Below are 23634 nucleotides of genomic sequence, written 5' to 3'. Positions count from 1 at the left end.
ATCATTGTCGACGAAGCTGTCAGGCCTATTTGCCAGCATCCCTACCGAGTGGCACTGAAGGAGAGAGAGGTCATCAGAAACCAAGTTGCAGAAATGCTGAGAGACGACGTAATTCAACCGTCGACCAGCCAGTGGGCTTCGCCCGTGGTGCTGGTAAAGAAAAGGGATCAGAAATCGCGCTTCTGCGTGGATTACCGAAAGTTGAACGTCGTCACAAAGCGGAATGTTTATCCACTTCCGAGGATCGATCACACCCGTGATAGGCTACGGGATGCGAATTTTTCTCCTCTCTCGATTTCAAAAGTCGATACTGGCAGATAGAAGCGGACGAAAGAGCTCGTGACAAGACAGTGTTCGTCACATCAGACGGGCTATACGAATTCAAGGTACTTCCGTTCGGCCTCTGTTCCGCACCTGCCACATTTCAGCGGATGATGGACACTGTACTCTCCGGCTTAAAGTGCCAGTCCTGTCCTGTTTATCTTGATGATGTGATTTCTTCGACCGCCTTTGACCAGCATGTGGAACGACTACGGACTGTGCTCAAAGCTATTAGTTCAGCAGGGCTGACGATATAGCCACAAAAATGTCACTTCGGCTTCCATGAGCTGTGTGAACATCCGTGTGAACCGTGTTCCATGAGCTGTGTTCCGTGTGAACATGCCTTTTTCTCGGCCATGTGATTAGTTCTGAAGGCATCCGTCCTGACCCTGAGAATACCGCAGCATGAAAAAAGTTTCCTAGACCAACGGATAAAAAGGCCGTGAGGCAATTTTTAGGACTTTGTGCCTCTCACAGACGTTTCGTCAAAAATGTTTTCGAAGACTGCTGAGCCGTTAACGCGATTGACAAAAGAAGATCTACCGTTCATTTGGCTAAGTGAACAAGAAGATGCATTCAATGAGCTACGACGCCGACTTCAAGACCACTCGGTTCTTGCGCACTTTGATGACGAAGCAGTAAAAGACATCTACACGGATGCAAGCAATTTCGGGCTTGCTGCCGTCATCGTTCAGCGGCAAAATGGAGAGCAAAGAGTGATTGCATACGCTAGCCGCACTCTTTCGAGGGCAGAAACTAACTACTCTGCAACGGAAAAAAAATGTCTCGCAGTAATACGGACCATAGGAAACTTCCGACCATAATTATGCGGTAGGCCGTTCGGAGCAATCAGCGACCATCACACGTTGGCAAACCTGAAGGATCCTTCTGGACGACTTGCTAGATGGAGTCTGAGGCTGCAGGAATACGACATAACAGTCGTGTATAGATCTGGTCGCAAGCACAGCGATGCTGATTGCTTGTCACGTGCTCCGGTCAAATCTGCTCCTGTGGAAGATGGACATAACTTTCCGTTTCTTGGAGCCATGACCACGTCTGAGATGGCCAAACATCAACAGTCTGACGCCGAGAGGCTTCTACTCATCAGGCACCTGGAAGGCCACCCCGTCCATGTTCCGAGAGTTTTCAAACGGGGATTATCATCGTATGTGGTTAGAACTAACGTCCTCTACAAAAGAAATTTTGAGCACAGTACAGATAAATTCTTACTCATCGTTCCTTCATCTTTGAAACCCGAGATTTTGGAAGCCTGTCACAATGACCCATCCGCAGGCCACCTCGGCGTGAGTAGAACATTCGCTTGAATTCATGCCAAGTACTACTGGTCAAATGCATTGAGTTCGGTGCTGCATTATGTGTGAACATGTCGGGATTGCCAAAGAGGCAAAACGCCTCCATTAAAACCCGCAGGCCTCCTTCAACCAATAGAACCCCCAGAAGACTCATTTGAATAAGTAGGAATAAACTTGCTTGGTCGATTTCCGACATCGTTACCAGGAAAACGATGAATTGTATAGCGGCAGATTACTTAACCCGATATGCCGAAACAGCCTCTCTAATCAGTGCTACAGCCATTCAAGTGGCTGAATTCTTTTTCACCAACGTGGTACTATGACATGGTGCCCCTGCAGTTACTATCACAGCGTATTTGACGCAGTCCATTATGCTACTAATTCATACCAGCCACAGGAAAACAACTGCCTATTACCCTCAAACAAATGGGTTGACCGAGCAACTCAACAGGACGCTGACCGATATGTTGTCAAATGACGTAGACTTAGAACACCGTACATAGGACAAGACACTACCATATGCAACATTCGCTTAGAATACCGCATTGCAAGAGACCACTCAAGTGACGCCATTCCAGCTTGTTTTTGGCCGAACAGTCATCACACTCTTAGATGTAATGCTGCCGGTAAAGGAAAGTGCAGAACAAAACCCTGACATCAGCGAATTTATACAGAGGGCCGAAGAAGCACGTCAGCTGGCGCGACACCGCATTCAACAAAGACAGCGCATTGACGCTGACCGATACAACTTGCGGCGAAGAGAAGTCGAGTATGCACCAGGTAACAAAGTATGCGTATGGACTCCAGTACGGACGCGCGGCCTGTCCGAAAAGCTTCTGCGCCATTATTTCGGCCCTTGCTGAATACTTCGCCGCATTAGTCCCTTAAACTACGAAGTTACGCCGGAAGGACAAGTGACCTCATCACGATGCCGACGTCAGCACAGAAACTGTGCATGTGGTCAGAATAAAGCCATATTATGACAGTCAGCGAATGTTCTACCAAACACCTCTACTCAGTGTTATATCCCTCTTTAGTATGGACAACAGCTTGTCAACAGTTTCGCCACTTTAAGCATAGGGACGATGCGTTCTTGGAGGGGGAATAATGACGCAAGAACCGTCTTTAAATAACGCGCGCAGGTTCGTGCGCCCCCCAAGAGGACAACGGCGTATTAGTAAGAACAACAAAGACGAAGACCTAATGGCACGTGCATTGGCCGCACGCACTGGGATATATGTGACCATTGTCAAACAGAAGAGGAAGTGAAGCGCCGCTCGTGGAAAAGAAGGCTCCTTGATCTCCTGCTTGGAACGCTGCAGTTACCTAATTTATTTACTTGCCGGGCACAAGTTATGTCGGTGGGGTACCCTCCGTCCGGTCTGGCAAATGACGCTTATTTTCTGCGCCTGGCCAAGCCGGGAGCTAAGAGATCTCCGGGATGTCGCCAGCGCGTCCGTTGTGGCATGGTGGATGGCTACACCAGAGCAGAACCTCCAGAACGAAAAGGCGTCGCAGGTAAGCGGCTGTTGTCATGGCTGCCGTGCCACCGAGCCCATAGAAGGCCGCGCAGCATGGTGGCACGCTTATAAAGTCCTCTGATGAATCTAATGTCATCTGGTGGCTTGGTATCAGTAGAACCATGGGGCGGAGTTGTCAGAGCCAAGGCGGTGGCTCGTGCAGCGGAGCATGGGGCAGCGATGTAGTAGTCTCTCGTGATATCGGTGTGGCAAATGAAGGTTATTTTCTGAGCCTGCCAAAGCCGGGAGCCAATTGATCTCCGGGATGTCGCCAGCGCGTCCGTTGTGGCATGGTGGAGGGCTACACCAGAGCAGAACCTGCAGGCGTCACAGGTAAGCGGCGCAAGGCGTCACAGGTAAGCGGCGTGGTGTCATGGCTGTCGTGCACCGAGCCTAGAGAATGCCGCGCAGCACGGTGTCACACTTATGTAGTCCTGTGATGAATGCGACGTTATCTGGTGGCTTGGTATCGGTAGAACCAGGGGGCGCAGTTGTGAGAGCCAAGGCGGCGGCTCGTGAAGCGGAGCATGGGGCGGCGATGTAGTAGTCTCTCGCGATATCGGTGGGGTTCGCTCCGTCCGGTGTGGCAAAATGGAGGTTATTTTCGGCATCTGGCCAAGCCGGGAGCCTAGAGAACTCCGGGTTGACGCCAGTGCGTCCGTTGTCACATAGTGGAGGGCTACACCAGAGAAGAATATCAGAACGAAAGGCGTCGCAGGTAAGCGGCTGTTGTCATGGCTGTCGTGCCTGTTTTGTGTGTGTGTGTATAATAGCGCGCTAGAACCTTGTTAGATATAACCAGATTGTCACCTTCTACTTGCTTGGGAGCCGGAGAGTTGCGTACATGCGCTACTCTCGATGGAGGAGAGACGACTCTCAGCACAGCAAACAAGGATTTAATATATACAGGGACGGTAAAGGCATATGGCACACAACACTAAAACCATAACTCAGCCAAAAATGCTCACTTAGTAGAAAATACAAAACTCTGATTAAGTACAAAACTACCAGAAAATAATCTATCTCGGAGCCTAACTCCGTCTTAGAGTCTCTACGTCAGTCTTAGCGCTGACTCGTCAAAGTCTGGCCACCCTGGCCCCGGCCTAACTGCGTCGCAATATGGAAGTGTGGGTTCTTACGGACCGTCGGTTTGAAGTTATTGTTGAGTCCACGTCGGGCTCGTCCGAAGCGTTGCAGGTGCCGTAAGTGCCGACGCCTCGCGGTTCCGTTGACCTGACCGAGTGCGTGGCTGGTGCCCCGGTAGAGCCGCCGCTGACGTGTCACTCACCGGGTTAGGCTTCGCGAAGCGTTCTTCGCCTTACGTCGATCGGCATGGCGACCCGGTAGCACGGTGATTATTGGTTGAACGGGCTTGGCGAGGAAGAGGGATTCTCGAGAAGACCGGAACCACCGTGAGCAGCAGCAGCCGGTCCCAGGAGCTTCGCCCGGACGTCTCCTTGGACTACAGCTACACCTGGGCCTTGCCTGCTTCACGAGCTTCGTGGCCGGGTCCTCCGCTCTCCCGTCGTCAGAGCGTGGCTGACGAAGCGACCTTCCAGCTCAAGAGCCACGTCGATAATGCTGTTTCGTCGCTTCTCCCTCGCGGATTACACCTCGGTCCGCGTGCCTCGAGCGCTCGCGCCGTTCGGAACACTCCGCGATCGTCGTCGTCTTCTTTTGTCGCCACAGGCGACCCTTACATGTGACACAGATGTGCCATAAGAACAAGGCCAAGGTGCGTGACATCATTAGTTGGTTGTTCGACTTAATGGGCTTGTGACAATATTTTTTATTATTCCCTGAGTAATATTTCATCTGTACTACCAAAACACATTGAAGCTTAGTAAAGCTGCAATTCTCACACCTTTCTCGCGTTACCACTTTTATCTTCATGATATAAATATTATTTTCAACGTCTCATATCCATTTGATTGCACTTTTATATGTTTATGACGCTAGCACCTAGTGACAATATATTTCTCAAGGAGAACACCAGAAGTAGGCCTCAGGCAACAGATATTTGAGGTGTCTCCTAAACCATCAGAATAATAAAAAGCCATCTAAAATGAGGATAAGGGCTCAAGTTAAGAGTTGTACAGGATAGATATGATATAGGAGCATACGTGTAGTTAAGGAAAGGGCCAATTGACTCTCAGGTCTTTCTCTTGATTATGATGAATAACTATCACCATCAGTAATGACTCGATCGTCGTAGTCTTCTTCCGCAGTTGGCTCGTTGGCGCCACAGACCTTGCGCGTGCGCGCTCGTGCCACTTCCTGCGTAGAATTTCACTTCTCTTCTGTTGTTGCAATGGGGAGGCCACGTTGCTTAAGGGAGGCCGCGTTGCATACCCCCGTTGCTTAAGGGGGCATGCGTGATTCATTGTTCGTGTCCCAACGCAAGCTCTACCGGCGCATTAGGACGCGTAGTCAGCTGCTTCTCTAGGTGTTGTAGAAGAATGGCGTCCGTTAACTTAAGGTCCAGGGGCTGGCGCCATTAAATACACTTAAAAGGAACATTAGGGTCGCCTACAATTTTTTCTTGCTGCAATGATAGCGACAGTAGCATCTTTTTTGTGGAATTGATTTTGCTTCTGATACACAAAAAGAAAACTTCCTAAACTAGACTGATTTACACATGCTATTCTTTCCTGGATTAGCTGAATTCCATGAACTACGCCTCTGGAATTCGTCTGCTGTGAGCTCATATAAAGGTTGCCTTCAAGCTTACGCTGCAATTGTACCGGAAGGAAGAGTGATCACAACGTATTACAACGGCTTGTGCAAGAACATAGTTAATAGAACCACGTAGATTTGAATGAATTTAAGCAAGACGCACGCAGTGCAAGTCCCAGACAGCGTAAATCCCGCAGGACTGTGCTTTAGTGAAGTCGTATTGGCAAAGTGCACCTCGCCTGCTTCCTGAAAACGTATTCAAAAAAGCACAACCTACACTTTTTACTTGACAATATTTACGCATGTGCCGCAAGAATGAATTCTGGAATAAACACACACTAGGGCAAACAGTGCTCCATCGCATGTCTATAAATGTTACTGCTGTTCACATATGCAGAATTCTTGCATATGGTTCCGCGAACGTGACAGAGACATTCACCATATAATGAAGTAACTTAGCATTCCTGAAGTCGTGCATCAACAGTTTGCGCCGTTCAGAGCATCAAATGCCGACTAACGAAAGTTGATAAAAGCGATTATTCGCGCCTGTCTGGAAAAAATGCACCACACATTCTAAATTAGGCTCTCACGTCCATCATTAGTAATAAGGACGACGAAGCATTCTTTTAGATGGTGCACAAGAAGAACTGTAAAGCAGTTTTCACAGGTCAGTGCATGTACTCGGAATAGAAAAATTCGCAAAGAGGTGACAGAGACAAAGCGCCTGTTGCAAACGCAAATGTTCAACATTTTAGATATTGTTTAGTGTTAAACTGCGGCCTAAACAAAAATAAACGTAAATAAAGGTTCAATAATAGTTGAATGAGGAAATCAGAATTACTCAAAGCACCTTTATAAATACTACACAGTTGCAAAAACAGAGCAGCCGACTGTATTGACATTTATGCAAATCATGTTGTTTTGTACATTAAAAAAGGTGCAACCATCTATATGTTGTTTTATTTCATCATCAGTAATTGATAGCACACCCAATAGACTTGATTCAAAGTTTAGCAATATTGTTTTTTTATATCTGGCGGACATCCGGGAGCAGGCGCCGTTATTAGGCGGATCACTTTGCAGTCATCTCGTCAGCCACTGCCGTAGCCATGGCTGAAATGCATACGTAATACTTGGTAACCTCAAAAACCAAGTAATTATTGAAAAAAAACGCGCCCGTGATGTAGTTGTTGCTCTCAATATCTTTAAGGAAAGAGATGTGCGTCAACGCCCTGTCCATATCATTACTGACAGCAGAAGCAGGTTATGTCTCTATGAGATAACTCTTTCTCTTTTTCGTTCATTCCACGTGGCATGACAGCGTCGGGAAATAAAACATTTGATACATAACTAGCGTTCTGTCGGTCTTCTTTTTAAGAGAAGGCTTCTTGACCTAATAACTCTTGCTTGAAAAAAATTAATGGCATGTCCAATGCTGGGATCGAATCGCAGCCCCCCCCCCCCCCCCCCCCCGCACAGCAGCGAAATGATCTAACCATTATTATGCACTCTCGTTTAGAGCCAAGTTTTCTTTGCTTCATAGTGTAAAAAACAGCGCTAAAACACGGACAGAAGGAAGTACACAGGACGAGCGCTCGTCCTGTGTTCTTCCGTCTGTCCGTGTTTTAGGCACTGTTTTTACACTATGAATGCACACCAACGAGCTCGCCTTCACACCATTTCAAGTTTCTTTGCTTGCCATGGTTTCCACTAGGTCTCTCAATATGGCGGCAACTGGTCAAGTTCTCACATGTAGATTCGCATTCCCGTTAAAAAAAGTAAGTGCGTCCGGTGGAGGGATTCGAGCCTCCGCCCCCCAACGTAGCAACCAGACGGTTTATTAGTTAGGGGACAACCGTATTTAATGCATGGTATTTATCACAATGAATGCAATTATTTTTGGAATGATGGACGTACAGGAACTATTTACAATATTGTGAGCACTATATCTTCAAAACAAGTGACTGGCGGACGAGCTGTACATAGAAAACTTCGCACAAAGGAACACCTTCCATCGCAACAAGAAGTTGAACTAAGAATTTAAACACCTATTTCAAAGTGCATGCCAATCCAGCTGAAGTTCATCATCATCATCATCAGCCTAAATTTTTATGTCCACTGCAGGACGAAGGCCTCTCCCTGCGATCTCCAATTACCTCTATCTTGCGCTACCGTATTCCAACTTGCGCCTGCAAATTTCCTAACTTCATCATCCCATCTGGTTTTCTGCCGACCTCGACTGCGCTTCCCTTCTCTTGGTATCCATTCCGTAACCCTAATGGTCCACCGGTAATCCATCCTACGCATTACACCGCCTGCCCAGCTCCATTTTTTCCTCTTAATATCAACTTGAATATCAGCTATCCCTGTTTGCTCTCTGATCCACACCGCTCTCTTCCTGTCTCTTAACGTGAGTCCTAAGATTTTTCGTTCCATCTTTCTTTGTGCGGTCCTTAACTTGTTCTCGAGCTTCTTTGTTAACCTCCAAGTTTCTGCCCCATATATTAGCACCGGTAGAATGCAATGATTGTACACTTTTCAACGACAGTGGTAAGCTCCCAGTCAGGATTTGGTAATGCCTGCCATATGCACTCCAACCCAATTTTATTCTTCTGTAAATTTCTTTCTCGTGATCAAGGCCCAATGTGAGTAATTGACCTAGATAAACGTACTCCTTTACAGACTCTAGAGGCTGACTGGCGATCCTGAATTTTTGTTCCCTTGCCAGGCTATTGAACATTATATTTGTCTTCTGCATATTCATCTTCAACCCAATTCTTACACTTTCTCGATTAAGGTCCTCAATCTTTTGTTGTAATTCGTCTCCATTGTTGCTGAATAGGACAATGTCATCTGCAAACCGAAGCTGGCTGAGATATTCGCCGTTGATCCTCACTCCTAAGCCTTCCCAGTAAACGAGCTTGACTACTTCTATCACTTACAATATTCTACCACTTACACTTACACTTCTACCACTTACAATATACAAGAAGTATACGTACACTCACAATATAGAAGAAGAAATGGAGAAATACAAGTAATATGAGATTTACCACATTGCCTACCATTAGTTTGTGAGAGAACATGCGCGCTAGTTTCCTTTACGCCGAAAACGCGGGCATGAAAATGGCAAATTTAGGTGATTTCCATCACCCGCTACACGAAAACTTCGCTTCACCTCGATTCCAACTTGTGTGTTGGATCAGTCTATCTTTTTTCTTTATTTCATAGAAATATTAGCAACGTCAAGTCAACATTGTTTGCGTTAAATGTAGACATATATGCAAAATAAAACACTCACATATCACACAGTTTAATGAAAGTTCAAAAATTTGGCATACAAACGCAAGAATCCTTTTGCGAAAGCCACTAAGTAACGGGATCGAAGGTTCACAAGGTTCCCACCAAGTCGGAAATTGTTCTCCACCCCCCAGTAGTCACACAGACCCAACTCCACCCCCGAGCATCCGTAGTCAGATGGGGACGCGCTACATTGTAGAGGTCAGAAAGCTATGAGTGCTTGGCATGGCCATGCCCAACAACGGCAAACACACGGCGACCATAACCAAAACTCACCACCACAGTATGTGCCTGATCAGGCGAATGGCCAGTAGACACAATGGGATGAGAGAGCATGACCTGAGAATGTTAGTGCAGATCTTGGTCATGTGCACAGTAGTATACTCGGTCCCGGGCAAAAAAGGAAAAGGGGGATGCCCTTATACGTCAAGCGTATAAGACAGCGATTAACCTCCCCAGGCACGCGCCAAATGAGCACCTCCTTCGCATGGGGGTACATAACACACTTGATGAGCTCACGGAAGCCCACTGCACAGCTCAAATCGAGAGGTTGTCCTCTACCACCATAGGACCGCACATCCTGGACAAACTAGGACTAAGCGCGACCTCCGAGGAAGATACGGCATGTTCGTTACCATCAGACATACAGAACTGCCTCACTATCCTCCCCTGGCCTCAAAAAGTCACAGGCCGGCGTGGCACACGCAGCACACCCACAGCGTAAGCTGGTGGAGCGGCTCAAGAGTAGCTCCAATTTGGACACCACGCACAACAGGGTCTTCGCGGCAGTCTGTTCGCCTCGTTTTGACGAGAACGATCTGAACGGTCCGCCGGGGGTCGACGGCGAGCTGCGGCTTGTAAAGCTCTCTCCGCAGCAGTCTGCTGAGCCCAATCAAGCCTTACAACTACAACTTACATGTCGGGCGCGCCGCGCTTGCAGGCACCTTAACTATAGATGGCGCCACCATACTAGCGGAGGCTCGGCAGCTCGGGAGCTTTTGATTGCGCGCCACGTCTGAATCGCATCTTGTCGTCTGCACCTGCGGACGCTGCGTTTGCAGGCATCTTACCTAGATGGCAACACCATACTGGCGGAGGCTCGAGTCGTCTCACCCTGCGTTTACCTTAAGGTATTTTCTGCGGCCTGATAGCAAGCGCTTGCTTGGCTTAGTGGTAGAGTATCCGGCTCCCACGCAGTGGGCGCGGGTTCGATCCTGTTGAGAATCGGGTACTTTTTTCGCGTTTCCGGCGATAGTGGTTACGCGGCCACTGGCGGCGGTATCATCGCGACCCGAAACGGCTATTGGAATGAGCCCATAATAGCTCACGCTGTAAAACATGCACCCCGTGCATCACGAGGCACGCAGGCGGGCCAGGGAAAAGCCCTCTACAAGCAACACCAGCATGACCGCCTCCTGGTGTGTGTTGACGCCGCTACCTACCCACACAAACCGGCCTATGCTGTTAGTGTAGTCCCACATTTCGTTATACCACAGCAGCCACAATATAGGCACGCACGTTCTGGCCATCTCCACCACCACTGCCGAGGTTATTCTCAGCGACTCTAAAACTGCAATCCGCAACTACTCCAAACTCTGAGTGCATGGACCGTCACGGAAAATATTCAATCGTCAGACCCCCCTCAGACCAATTACGCACATGTCCGTGCCCGCGAACGCGGGTCATCCAGGCAATGAGATGGCCCATTCCGTTGCCCGAGTAGCCGTCAACCGAGACACACCGTCCGATGACCTGGATAACGCCCGAGACTGATTGCTAGCATATCCTGAGATCACCCTGCACTACCGTGAATTGCAGTTAACATTATCCTTCCCCACACAAATCCTTAGCCAAATTCCAGCAAACTACCTGGCGCAAGCTTAAGGAACAAACGTTCCTTTCTCCAGTTTTTCTCACCCGGGTTCATCCAGGCCTATATCGACAGGACTGCGGCGCGCATAAAGTCAACTTTCATCACATAATGTTGATATGCCCTGAGCTCCTGCCGCCCTCTGAGTGGCAACTCACCGACGTCGAGGGATGGGAGACCGCGGTGTCTAGCTGCAACCCAGCCGACCAAATACGGCTGGTGGACTGAGCTTTGAGGGTCGCCGACGGCCACAAACTCCCGGCCACCCTACGCGCTCCTGAGCCCCCTCACAGGTAGTTCTGGTACATAAGGCTCACGAACAATAAATGTTTCCCAGCACCACCTGCTGCCGACGCTGCCAACATTGCCTATACTCGGCGACAGCTTTCCTTGGACAGCACTGTGGAAGCTACAGAGCCGTACCGCCTGCATGCGCACGCGCCAGGAAATAGTACCTATTTTATTTTCTGATTCTAAGAGTTACTTGGCACGAATAAATAAAACCTTTTTAATTATAAATATAGAACAAGTATGGTAAGCTGTTCCTGGAAAAAAAAAAGTTTTCGTGCGCCTTAATTTTTTTTTTTTTTTTTTTTTCTTGGACGGCACCACGTTTTCCGCACGCCTGCTGCTTGCTCTCGCAGTAAACGTGGCGTCCCCGGTGCCGGCGGTACCGTGTGTGGCCGCAAACTCTCCTTTTCGTTCTCCGAGGAGGCTATACTCTAAGTGTGACAAGAAGTGGGTCTCCAAACAAACCAAGCAGATTATCATGCAATGTCTACACTTGAGTAAGGCGCCGTCATACCGAGCTGGGGGGGGGGGGGGGCGACGAATTCTGTGTGCCGGACTGTCGCCGAGCTCACCGGGGTGAGTATGTGAACGGTAACTCGATCAAATCAAGGCTGAAGCTCTGCGGGCCCCACTCTTCTCTCCAAAGAGTAAGAAACTGGATTTCTCGGGCGAAGCTGGGAAGCGCATGACCACGAAAACGAGGCTGCTGCGTTACGACACGTTTGCGTTGGCCGCATTGTGGCGCAAAGTGCACAGCTATTTCATGCGCAATGAGCTGCCTACGTCCTAGAAGCTATGCAACGAGTTGATCAGCGACCCTAACATGGACATGCCGGCGATCAGCACTCGCACGATGCAACGAATGCTGAACGACTTCGGGTTCATCTTCCGAAAGAGAAAAAACTATTCGGCATTCCTCAGAAGAGACGACATCGTTGCTTGGCGTTGAAAGTACCTCCGAACAATCCGAAAAATGCGGAGGCAGCAGCAGTAAGTTCTTACGTTCTTTTAATCTCTGCAAACTTTCGTTGCGCGTGCTTGTCGGTAAAAGTGTAGACGCGAATGGTGAGCATGCGTGTGTACCTAAGGGTGAGCGAAAATGAGAGGTGTGCTTTGCATCAGTGATCGCCAAACGTGTGCTGTTTACGCGAGTGATCGAAAGCCTTACATAATCCTAACTTAAGTCGCAGCGAAATTCCCCAGTAAAATAAGGTAGTGGATTATGTTTGCGCTTGTACGGTGGAAAATAGTATCAGACGAGGATGCGATGATCTCTGCCGAAGATGTAACTGAGCGTTTCGCTATTGCAGAATTTCCCGTCGCATTGTTTGGGAAGATTTACTGCCTTTTTTTCCGCGTAGGAGCAAGGAATCTAAATGACTTGCAAAAAAGAATAGCGAATTTATTTCAGCGAATATGCTGGGCACATAATTGGGGATGTGGTTTCATTAGCTTTTATGAGCAGCCTGAAACGTGTTTTGTAAAAATTCACTTCAGTCTTTCTCAGGGGAACTTTTGCCTGCTGATCTTTGGTATATGTATTCACATGGGTTTTGTCAGTGGATTCTTCGCGCTGTAATAGAGGCATAACCTTGAATCAAGGCCGCTGGTTTATTAATGGGCTGTTGCCAGTAAAGGTAAGCTCTTAACTATACGACTGATTTCTTTTCTTTTACAGGACCATATACTACCTTGATGAGACCTGGGTAAACGCTGGCCACACTAAGGAGACCGTGTGGACAGACGCCTACATCTAAATACACGGGCCTCGAGAATTTTCGCGTACGGCTGTGACGCAATAAAAGATATGAACTGTTTTTATGCATGCTTTATTTTTTTTCTACCAATAACAATTGGTATTATGGACAATACCTGTTACATACTGAATGCACAGGGATCGAAAAAACGTCGACGGCCATCACACTACATGAAGGTGTTTGACCAGCGAAGCTCGAGTAAAAGAATCTGTATCAGTCTCTATTCAATTAAGCGTGAGCTCTCTTAAAATCTTATAATTCAGCGGCATCATGCTACTTGCGTATTTTAGCTGCGGTGTGTGCTTGGCGACATTCGTCATCTTGCATAGTTTGCATACCTATTGTCACGGGGTTGTGACGTTGACGAAGGCAGCAGTCGGCCTGTAAACGGAAACTCAGATTACTGCAATACATACTGGCACTGATAGCGGCGAGTACAGCATCGGCCGTGGAAAAGCTGATCATCGTTGGGACTGCGCCGTCTTTTATACATCACGCATCGAACTTTCCAGCCTTATCAGTGGTGGTCGCGCAAACTCTGAAATAAGCTTGACTGTTCGCGTCTTGCACGCAATCTTAACAAAACGATCTACTACAATTGTGAAGCTTCTCGAACACTGAGGCGCAGTCTGCGCCGATCATTGCCGAAAGTCTTTGTGGGCGTAAACCGAATACAGCAAAACTGAAACAAGACACGCGCGTGGCAGGATCGTGCCGCAACCGGCCTTCCATTTCGCCTGTACCATGGCTTAATACTGTAAACGTTAACATTCGATCACGTCTGGCGCGTACCCGTATATCCTTGGCTGCCACACTTTTTGTTGACTGAACACGGAACCTAAGCTTCACTGTTATAAAGGCTGAATAATGCTGCGAAAACCTTCTGAACAGCGGAAAATTTTCTGTGTACCAGTATATATACAGCACAGCAATTAGCTGCATGTATGCACACTCATCAAAGTTTAACTCTGACGCTACCATCGCCAGCGCTGCGAGCTAGCGAAAACCGAAACTGGAACTGAAATCGGCTGCAAGCTGCCGGACTACTTGCGTAGCAACACAAATGTGCGGAGGCCCCGCCTCCGTAGCCTTCGCTCCAATGTCAAGAAAAGCTGTCACCGAGTATAGCCGTGCATGCGCCGAAGCAGTAGCGATGACGTCACCTCGCGTTGCCTAGTAACTGCCGGCTCAGGTGCGCGCTCGCGTCGCCCGACACAGACACGGCTCCTACCTGCCTGCCTGGGTTTGTGGCGTGCCAGCAACGCAGTCGCTCGTAGGCGCCAACGCGTCCAGCGCTAGTCATGCGAAATGTCGCGAAAGGGAAGGTACCTCTGAAAATGATCGCTCTAGAATACCTTCCCTAGATGCGTAGTCAAGTTGAACCAAGTCAAGACCTTGCAGCAGCCAAGTTAATACCTAGCAGCAGCAGCAGCAGCAGCAGCAGCAGCAAGACTTGAGGGTCAGTCTGCTTCGCTGCGCCTAAGCTTTGCACGACCGAGTGAAAACTTTCCTGTTTCTTTTTTTTTTCGCGGCTCAGTTTGCGTTGATGCAAGCAGCAGCGCGAAGGTCAATTCGCTCGCTGACCAGGAATTTGCCTTTGTGAGCGCCACCTGATTTTGTTAGGATACGTAGAAGCTTCGTGTATATTTTTTCCAGTTCTCTTTATTATTTTTATTCCGCATGCTCTTGCACGTGTGAACTTTAAGCAGTCTGGGTATATATATATATATATATATATATATATATATTGTAAGCACTATTAACACACTATAAACTGTGCCTACTGACGTTATCTATGATCATTTGGCTTCGATGGGGGAACCAGAGCACTTGCTGCGCCATCCTACCCTCAGTGGCGTCCACCTCGTCAGGTTTGTTTTTACTGTGGTATACGCGGCCATATATGTCGCTTCTGCAGCAGTCGCCAGCAGGATGAAAGACGAGGGACGCGAGAGACCGCACTCGCCGACCAGACGCCTACTATCCCGGATCGTACTCGTTCCCTCAGCAGCGTTCTCCGTCTCCTCCAGCTGCTCCCAATCTGCCTCATAGTTCCCGTTCAGCCAGACGTCATTCTCCTTCGCCTTACCGGCGTTCTACATCGCCGCTTCGCCCCACTTCCCACTTTGCCGACCAGCGCTCGGAAAACTAACTGTTGCAGTTTTTGGAGAGGAAACTGCATCCTATCGGTCTTCAAAAATTCCTCCTGTTCGCCCGGCCTACATGCTTTATGTAACTGCTGAAGGTGTTCCCGCGTCAGCTCTCATCGATACCGGTGCCGCCGTTTCTGTTCTTCGTAGGGATGTGTGTTCACGGCTCCGGAAAGTAAAAACGCCTTATCTTGGACCTATTTTGCGTGGTGATAATAATGCATTCATTCACCCCAACGGACAGTGTACTGCTCGTGTTCTCATCGACGACATTCGCCATCACATTGAGTTTATCGTCTTCCAATGTGTATCCATGAACTTATCCATGAGCTTATCCATGAACGGCACAAGCGGCAGAGGCCGGCAGAGGTGCGCGCATCCGCCGCAGTGGGAGAGCGGGCACGCACACGCACAGTCTAGGGTGCCTCGATGCCCTCCTCGCCCTCTACTCCCCTTCCACTGGGAAGTCGCGTTTGCTATCCGCCGTGCGTTCGCCCCCAGTGAAAGCGCGCGTCCCTCGCCCTCGCGCGCTTTCACTCGCACATACAGCATACGGCTAATGAGAGTTTTTTTTTTTTTTTCTAGCGACAGCTACATTACGCCAGGTTTTCGCCTCTTCGCCGTCGCCGCACTTTGAGCCGTGGCCGCACTGTGACGTCACAGTACGGCCCTTGATTCTCCAGCAACTCGGCTGGTCGCAGTCGCCGCGCGGCCAACGCTCCTGCTACACTGTACTCCTGCTGTTGGGCGCTCGCCGCGCCCTCTGTTTGGTGTCACAGCACGGGCCTCAATTCTCCAGCGACTCGGCTCATCGCGGTAGGGTGACCTAGAATATGGGATAGTGTCCAAAGCGCCGCGCGAATGCATGGGAGGAGCGAGGACCTTTTTTGTGAACTCCCGCGCCGCGGCACTGCTGCACCGGACCCGTGGGCTTTCTATGCTGCGGATGCCGCGCCAAGGCAGCGGGCGTCTGCTACGAGCCTGATAGTTTGGTTGCTATTAGCCAACATCGCAATAATTTAGGATATATTAAGTACCACGTCACCGCAAGGTAATACCGCAGTGACTCACCGCACAGAGAACGCGTTTAGCGGCGGTGATTACGGGTATTTTGTCTATTTCCTTCTAGCTCGCTTGGTCCGCGCCTACGCGACTGTTTGAGTAACGCATTCCGTGCGCTTACTTCATTTAGTTATGCGTGGAATGAGCAACGTGAACGTGCTGCAGAAGAAAATAATCTGGAGATCGCGATGACAACCAGGAGAACGTGGAAGATATGGCTAGCTCATGCTAACGCTTTTGCACCCTATCGTTCCCTTTCTGTTATTTCATGCATTCGATTTGTTTTATAAGACTGCCTCCCGCGCTCTGCTGTTTCTTTATTAAGGCGAAATCCTTAACAGTCTCTTGGGAAGCGTAATGTGTCCGTCGGTGGGGCCGCAATACCAAACATGAATACAAACCGCGTAACTCTCGCGTCTCGTTCACTTGGTATATATTCCAAAGTATAGCGTGGTAAGGCACAAATGTGTGACTAAGATGACTGATGGGTCATGGCATTAGTAACTTCACATACTTGCATTCACGTCGCAATTAACGACAACAATTCTAAACCCGCATTTTTCGGCCAGAAATCCCTTTGCTGCTGTGGGTGTAACGTTATACAGGGTGTTTGAGCGAACACTTTCAAAAATTCTTAAAGGTGGCCTGTGGCAGATAGCACAATTCTAGTTAATGAGCTGGTCTACTCGAAGAGGCGGACATTACTTGCACAAGAAATTGAAATGCATAATCGACTAATTATGAAAAATTCACTAATAAAGTTTTTAACTAATTACCTGATGGCCCATATTGTAATTTACAAATTGTAGCTGTGGAGTTCGCAAGGCGGATCCACTTGGAATTATTTCTCAGGATGATACCAGTTTCGAGATATTATTTCCCGAACTATGAGGATAAATGAACTGGTGTTCCAGTTAGTTTCTTAACAAAACATCGCTCTATCCATTGAAGCGCAAAATTAACTGGAACCCCAATGCATTTCTCCGAAAAGTTCGGGAGTTATTATCTCGAAAGTGGTGTCATCCTGACAATTAATTCCAAATGGATCCGCCTTGCGAACTTCACAACTACAATTTGTTAATTACAATATGGACCATAAGGTAATTAGTTAAAAACCTAATTAGTGAATTTTCGTTAATTAGTTGATTATGCATTTCAATTTTTTGTGCAAGTAATGTCCGCCTCTTTGAGTAGACCAGCTCATTAAATAGAATTGGGCTATCTGCCACAGGCACCTTTAAATAAATTTTGAAAGTGTTCGCTGAAACACCCTTTATATAAGAACGTGTTGAATGCCAATCTTTGTCGAACTTGCTCACATATCATGAAGAACTGAGAGCACAGGTAAAGGGTAATAATAGTAATGGTAATTTCTGGGGTTTTACATCTAAAACTCACAATATGGCTATGAGAAATGCCGTATTGGAGGGCTCCTGTAATTTCGACCGCCTGGGGTTCTTTAACGTGCACCTATATCTATGTATACGGGTGTTTTATGCATTTCGCCTCCATCGAAATGTAAGCCGCCGTGGCCGGGAATCGAACCCGCGTCCTCGAGTTTAGCAGTCCAACCTACCAAAGTCACTAAGCTACTACGGCGTGTAGGTAAAGGGTACGCGAGAAATATACGGCGACAAAAAACAAGACGAACCAAAATAAATGAAACGCTAATAGTGCAACATTGTTTACGTACGCCTCATTTCATAATTACGAGCGAACGTCAGAAAACGAACGTGATGCATTACGTATGTAATGTCAACTCGTCTTTCGCCTTCTTGTATTGCAAGAGCGCAAACACTAAGCGAATTTTAACATGAAAGTAACTTTAGGAATATTTATTGCATATGCTCGCTGGTTCGTACACAGCAAATATACTTACTGATAAATAATTACGTACTTGTAGTTACTTAATGAAAGAGGCAACTAATCACCAGAACATAAACTTCTTATGTTTTACTGATTGAAGGTAACTACTTTAGGGATATCTAGAATCAATAGCGATATTTGCAGTGCATCAATGATTTTAATTTTTAAAACAATTTTCCACTCAATATAATGCAAGCACAAACATCGTCATGCGCCATGAATGCTTTTTTGTCTATGTAAAAAATCACACGTTAAGCACTAACTATTATATTATGAGAAGTTTATGTTGGTAATTTCAGAGAGGATTCACGCATTAGTAAAACAAGGCTATTGCTGCAATAACTTTTGCATAAGAAATCAGTAAATAGGTAGGCCAGCAGTAGCTATTTATTGATTTCAATGTACAAAAATATATTTGTTCACCTTTTTTTATGTTTGTGTACCTATTGGGTGGAATGGTTTTTCTTTCGAATGTCTGAATTTGAAACCAGCTTCGCTCACGGTGAACCTTAAGGTACATCGTGCGCGAAGTGTGTATTGAAGAGATCGCTTACAGCAACAATTGTTCGTGTACGCTATCTCTGAAGCGAAATAGGCCAACAATATTGGGCGTTAGGACCGTCTTTGCTCTTTCTCTTGCTTCGCTTACACCTTCTCAAGGTGCTCTGTTAATAATAAAGTATTGTCGAGGCAAAAAAATTATGAATAAATACATATGCATATGGCTCTAAACCACTACTGACCGTGAGCGAAATGCGCGTATACTGGTGAGCGAAGCGGTCACTGCACGCGCGTAAGTATTTCACTTAACTGCGCGAGTAATTTACCTTTTTCGTTGCTCTTATTCTTGCAAGCATGGTGCTGTTGCCCGCGTACCCATGCGAATAACGTTTCTTTTTTTACGTTCTTTCCTTGCGCGGGCTCAGTTAGCGTGTTTCTACGCACGCACAGTTACCGTAATACCGTTCCCGAACTCTAGCACTGGAGCTAGGCCGCGCTGATGAGTTTGATACGTTAGTTTTTGCATTATCTTGCTGCCCAAGCACAAAGAAACGCTCAAAGATGGGTAAGGCTCCATGCAGCACCACACTGTTCAAGTTAAAAAGAGTTTAAGTGCTTTGCATGGAAGCTGAACGCAAAAAACTACAGCGCGTAGCAGACGACCCTCGCTTGCCGCGCGCTTCGCGAGCGCGAAAAGCCCACGGGTCCGGAGCAGGAGCAGCAGCGGCGCGGCGCGGCAGTTCACAGAAAAAGGCCCTCGCCGGAGCCGGCGCTTTGGACACACTCCCATATTCTCGGTCACTCTAGTCGCGGTCGCCGCGCGGCCACCGCTGCTACAGGCGCGCGTCCGCCGTTGCCTGGCAACCGCCACAGCTGTCTAGGGTGCCTCGATGCCAGGGCGGCGCTGGCATCGAGGCACCCTTTAGGGGCTTTAGGCACCCTACAGCTGTCGCGCTCGCCGCGCACTCTTTGTGACGTCACACCACAGGCCTCACTTTTCCGGCAACTCGCCTCGTCGCGGTCGCCGCGCGGCTAGTGCAACTGGCGTTGGTACTTTAGGCGTTGGGCGCTCGCTGCGCCCTCTGTATGACGACACACCCCGCGCTCCGCAGCTGTGATAACCGGGAGTATTGACCTTTTCGCGGAGCAGTTTGCTGTAGAGGAACGAGATGGCGCTTTCGGCGGTGCGCCATACGTTGCCTCAGCGAATGTGCACGAATACGAAACCATTACTGCTTATACCCTGCTATTGTGCGATCAGCTTTCGCAAATGCAAACTGGGTGTCCGCTTATGAATTATGCCCAATTCATGCGGCAAAATGTGAAACGATAAAGGGAAGACATGTGCAGTAGTTCGCAGCAAAAATTGTGATTCGCAAATTAAGGAAAGGAATCAACCTGTGTCGCCGCTGCTACATAAGGACTGCCTGTATTGCCCCCTTCGCGATGCACTGCTTTCCTCGGTGCTAAAAAGATCATTCAATCGTCAGCGCTGTATAGCTAACCTCCAAAGAAAGGACTTCCACTCCGGAACGTCGGCACTTAAGAGTCGGTACCAATGGTTACAAAAGGATGTATCGCCACTCACTGGCAGAGTTAGTTTCTCGCACGTTATCTACTCACATCCACCCCTACTAGCACGCACACTTACGCCCACCCTATTGCCAACCTATCAATAACAAGTGAATTGGCGACCACTTGAATCAATGTGCCGAGGCATGAGTGACGGCGACTACACCGACAAGGCACGAATGTTGGAAGCGGAACCTTTCATGACGGTCCACAGAGTAAGCGACAGACTAGCGATAATACGTCTTTGCCTCAAGCTACCGCAAAGTACGGAACATTTACATTCCAAGCTTCGTGCGTAGCAAGAACAAATCTATCAAAGCAGAGCCCACCCGCGAGCAATTAGGCTGAAAATAAACAACCAAATAGTGGCCGCACCGAGGAATCGAGGCACGTTACTGAGTCAGAAACATGGCAAGCCGCTGCTTCAAAATGTTTGCCAACTAAAGAACGAAGAGCACACTGATCCCGAGTTTAATTCATAAGTGGAAAGTTTGGACCGCTTGGTATGTATTTCTAGCCCCGCTTTTAGTACAAGCAGCGTATACGCTGCTCACGCCATTTGGACAAGGCGTATTGAGCTTAGAAAGCGCTTACATGACCTCTAAAGCTGTGGCCAAAGCTTTGTATCGTTCACACAGTCACCGTCTACGATATACATCGAAACGGAGGTTTGCTTCGCCGCACCCGCGTAACGCGCTTGCGTTGAAAACGCGGAGGTACGGTGGCTAGCGGAGGCAACGGAGGCAGTTGAGGCAAGCAATGGAAGCGTCACCACGTGATTAAACATAGCAGCGCCCACGGGAGCGCCGCGGAAAGGGTCAATAGAAGGGGAGAGCTCACGTCCCCGCAGCCATAGCTTGAGGCGGCATTATAGATGGTCAGAAGTCGGCCAGCCTGGAGGAGGCCAGGGATCGGCGTAGAAATAAAGTGAGGAGGAAACAGCGTGCTGAAGAGACCCAAGAGCAGCGTGCCGAACGGTTGACCAAACGCCGTGAAAGCGATGCCGCTAGACGGGCTCGCTTAGCCTCTAACGATGAATCTACAGCTCCGACCTCTGATGAGCGCAGCCGGGGGCCTGTAGCTATCGCTACTCGACTAGGTTTAACCAGAGCTAAACCAAAGCCATTTTTTTTCGACATCCGGACGCGACCATCGAAGAGTGAGCCCTTAACAGCTTCACTGTAAAAAAAAAAAGGATTGTGCGTTTTTGTGCGTATTTACGTTTTACAGCGCAAAGACGCAGCGAATAAGCTATTGCTATATGAGTAGGTATAGCCTGGTCACGCGTGCCTCTTCATGTGTATAGCCATCCTTGACTTGCGAAACTCAATTCGCCCCAACGAGGACAACGCCATCTACGCTTAACGGAGATTAACGATGTCATCTCCAATCGGGTGGGTCATCTCAATGATGCGTTTTCGAAGACTGGTCCATTCTGTGGCGCGATGACGGGCCGTTGCTCCAAATGCCCATTGTAGCTTTCGTACTTACTGTATTTTAATGCGCGTGCTTTACTTTTAACTTAATATCTGAACAAGCAAACGCGCACGCGGGGGAGGGGGGTCCCATGTCTTTGATATACATGTATAGAGTCTGCTCAAAGTACCGATATTTAATATCGATCACGGTACGTAGAGAAAAGCTGACGCCCCCCCCCCCCCCCCCCCCCGAGATAAATTTCTGGCTACGCCCCTAATACAAACACACACAGGCCACTACAAATTTCCCACAAAGATATCTTCTATATTGCAGGTGTTTTGTTACTCACTGCTTGAATATTATCCGTAGTATCGCTAACAGCCATTGTGAGCTGCCACAATGTTTATACCATTGGCTCTCATGTCTCTATAAAGGAATGGGATTCACATGTCGGTTCCCGCGAAAGTATTATTCAGTAATGCTTCATGTTATGAAACCAAAAAAGGGCATATGATTTATTCTAATAGTGGAAGTAAATTATAAGAATAGGTTTCAGTTTCATTTTCAATTATTTATTCGTTCATCCAATTAGTTACAAGAATTGGTATACAGACAACCATCCCATAGTCAGAGACTGCACCGGGACCTTCGTTTAATTGTTACATATAAAAAAAACGCAGTACACAGCAGGGCAACAACGAATGGAATAAGTAAAAAATAGGAAATAAACTAAGTAAGGACACACATAAAAACGCCAAGGAAAAGTAAACATGCACAATCATAGCTAATTACACAGCTACACCTTATCAACATAACATTATATGAAGTGTAATCAGACAGAAAAGCATTCTTAAGTAGGTATTTAAATGTGTACAAGCTAGATGACAATTCATTTGTCGACAGTTCCGAAGTTTAACAGCACAAAAATGGGAAGCCATCTTTCCGTACTTATTACGACATAAAAGTAACAAGAAATTTTCTTCTGCTGCAAATCTTGTGTAATTAGGATTAAGAAGTATACCAGAACTAACGTAGTTGGAAGAAGCTTCTTTAGTTAGTAATTTGAAAAATACAGTTGCTAAATGATACTTGAACACATCTCTAACTTGGAAGAATGCGGTTTGTATGTAGTTGTGGGGAGGCGTGAAAGAAAAAAATGCCTTCGGCTTATAAAGAGGATAGCCTCTGACAGCATGATGACCTCTCTATAACGAGGACATGGTGACTGTGCTAGGCTGACAAACAAGGAATCACGTCAATAAGTGACGGCAACATTATCACGACAATGGGACATCGGCCTGGCAACTCTGAAAAGCTAGAAAACCGTATTGTGATGAATAGCTTATTAATATTGAAAAAAGAAAGTATATAAAATGTTGATATAAAATTTATTCGCCAACAGCTTAAGCGTTTCCAGCTCGATGTACTTTTACTGTGGTATTTTTTTAATACCGTGGCGTTCTTGTGAAAAGGACGCATATGCTTCAAGTAAAAACGATGTGTTAGATATACAGGATGTTCAAACTTAAGCTTTATGGAATTTTTTTTTATATCACCTGTGGCAGGTAGCATAATTCTTATCGTTGAGCTAGGTTATTCGAAGAGGCGGACATTAGTAGCACGAGAAATTGAAACACATATTCAACTAATAAACGAACATTGACTAATTACCATCTTAGTTAATTGCTTTTCGACACATCATGCAATTTACGTATTGTAGCCGGTGACTTTCCAAGACGCATGCACTTGAATGAATTTCCGGGATAGCATAACTTCCGAGATATTATTTCTAAAAGTGTGGGAAGAAATAAATGGGTGTTCCAGTTACTTTTGTGCTTCAATTTATATTTATTTATTTATTTAAAGATACCTTACAGGCCCCTAGAGGCATTGTGTAAGGGGGGAGAGTACAGTAAAGAATTATTACTTATACAATAGTTAATACATATGTGAATACATATGCAAAACATATAGAGTGAGAAATGTGCTGATATACTAATACAGTGTTACAATATG

At 47.3% G+C, this 23634-nt stretch overlaps 2 protein-coding genes across 9 annotated transcripts in view; both read left to right on the top strand.

Moving 5' to 3' along the window:
• Nucleotides 1–23634, top strand: part of LOC125946889 (uncharacterized) — a 790862-nt gene that overhangs the window by 229064 nt on the left and 538164 nt on the right. The window lies entirely within an intron of this gene.
• Nucleotides 1–23634, top strand: part of LOC125946888 (uncharacterized) — a 985317-nt gene that overhangs the window by 635085 nt on the left and 326598 nt on the right. The window contains exon 7 of one of the 8 annotated variants that reach the window (XM_049671049.1): nucleotides 5815–6041. The exons of the other annotated variants lie outside the window; for them this stretch is intronic. Coding sequence (XP_049527006.1) covers nucleotides 5815–5966 — 152 coding nt within the window. The 3' untranslated portion in view covers nucleotides 5967–6041. Of the gene's footprint in view, nucleotides 1–5814; nucleotides 6042–23634 lie in introns of those variants that run through there. 8 annotated transcript variants of the gene reach the window in all.

This window comes from Dermacentor silvarum, chromosome 7, assembly GCF_013339745.2.
Source record: "Dermacentor silvarum isolate Dsil-2018 chromosome 7, BIME_Dsil_1.4, whole genome shotgun sequence".
NCBI lineage: Eukaryota > Metazoa > Arthropoda > Arachnida > Ixodida > Ixodidae > Dermacentor > Dermacentor silvarum.
This window is presented reverse-complemented; position numbering and strand designations above follow the sequence as displayed.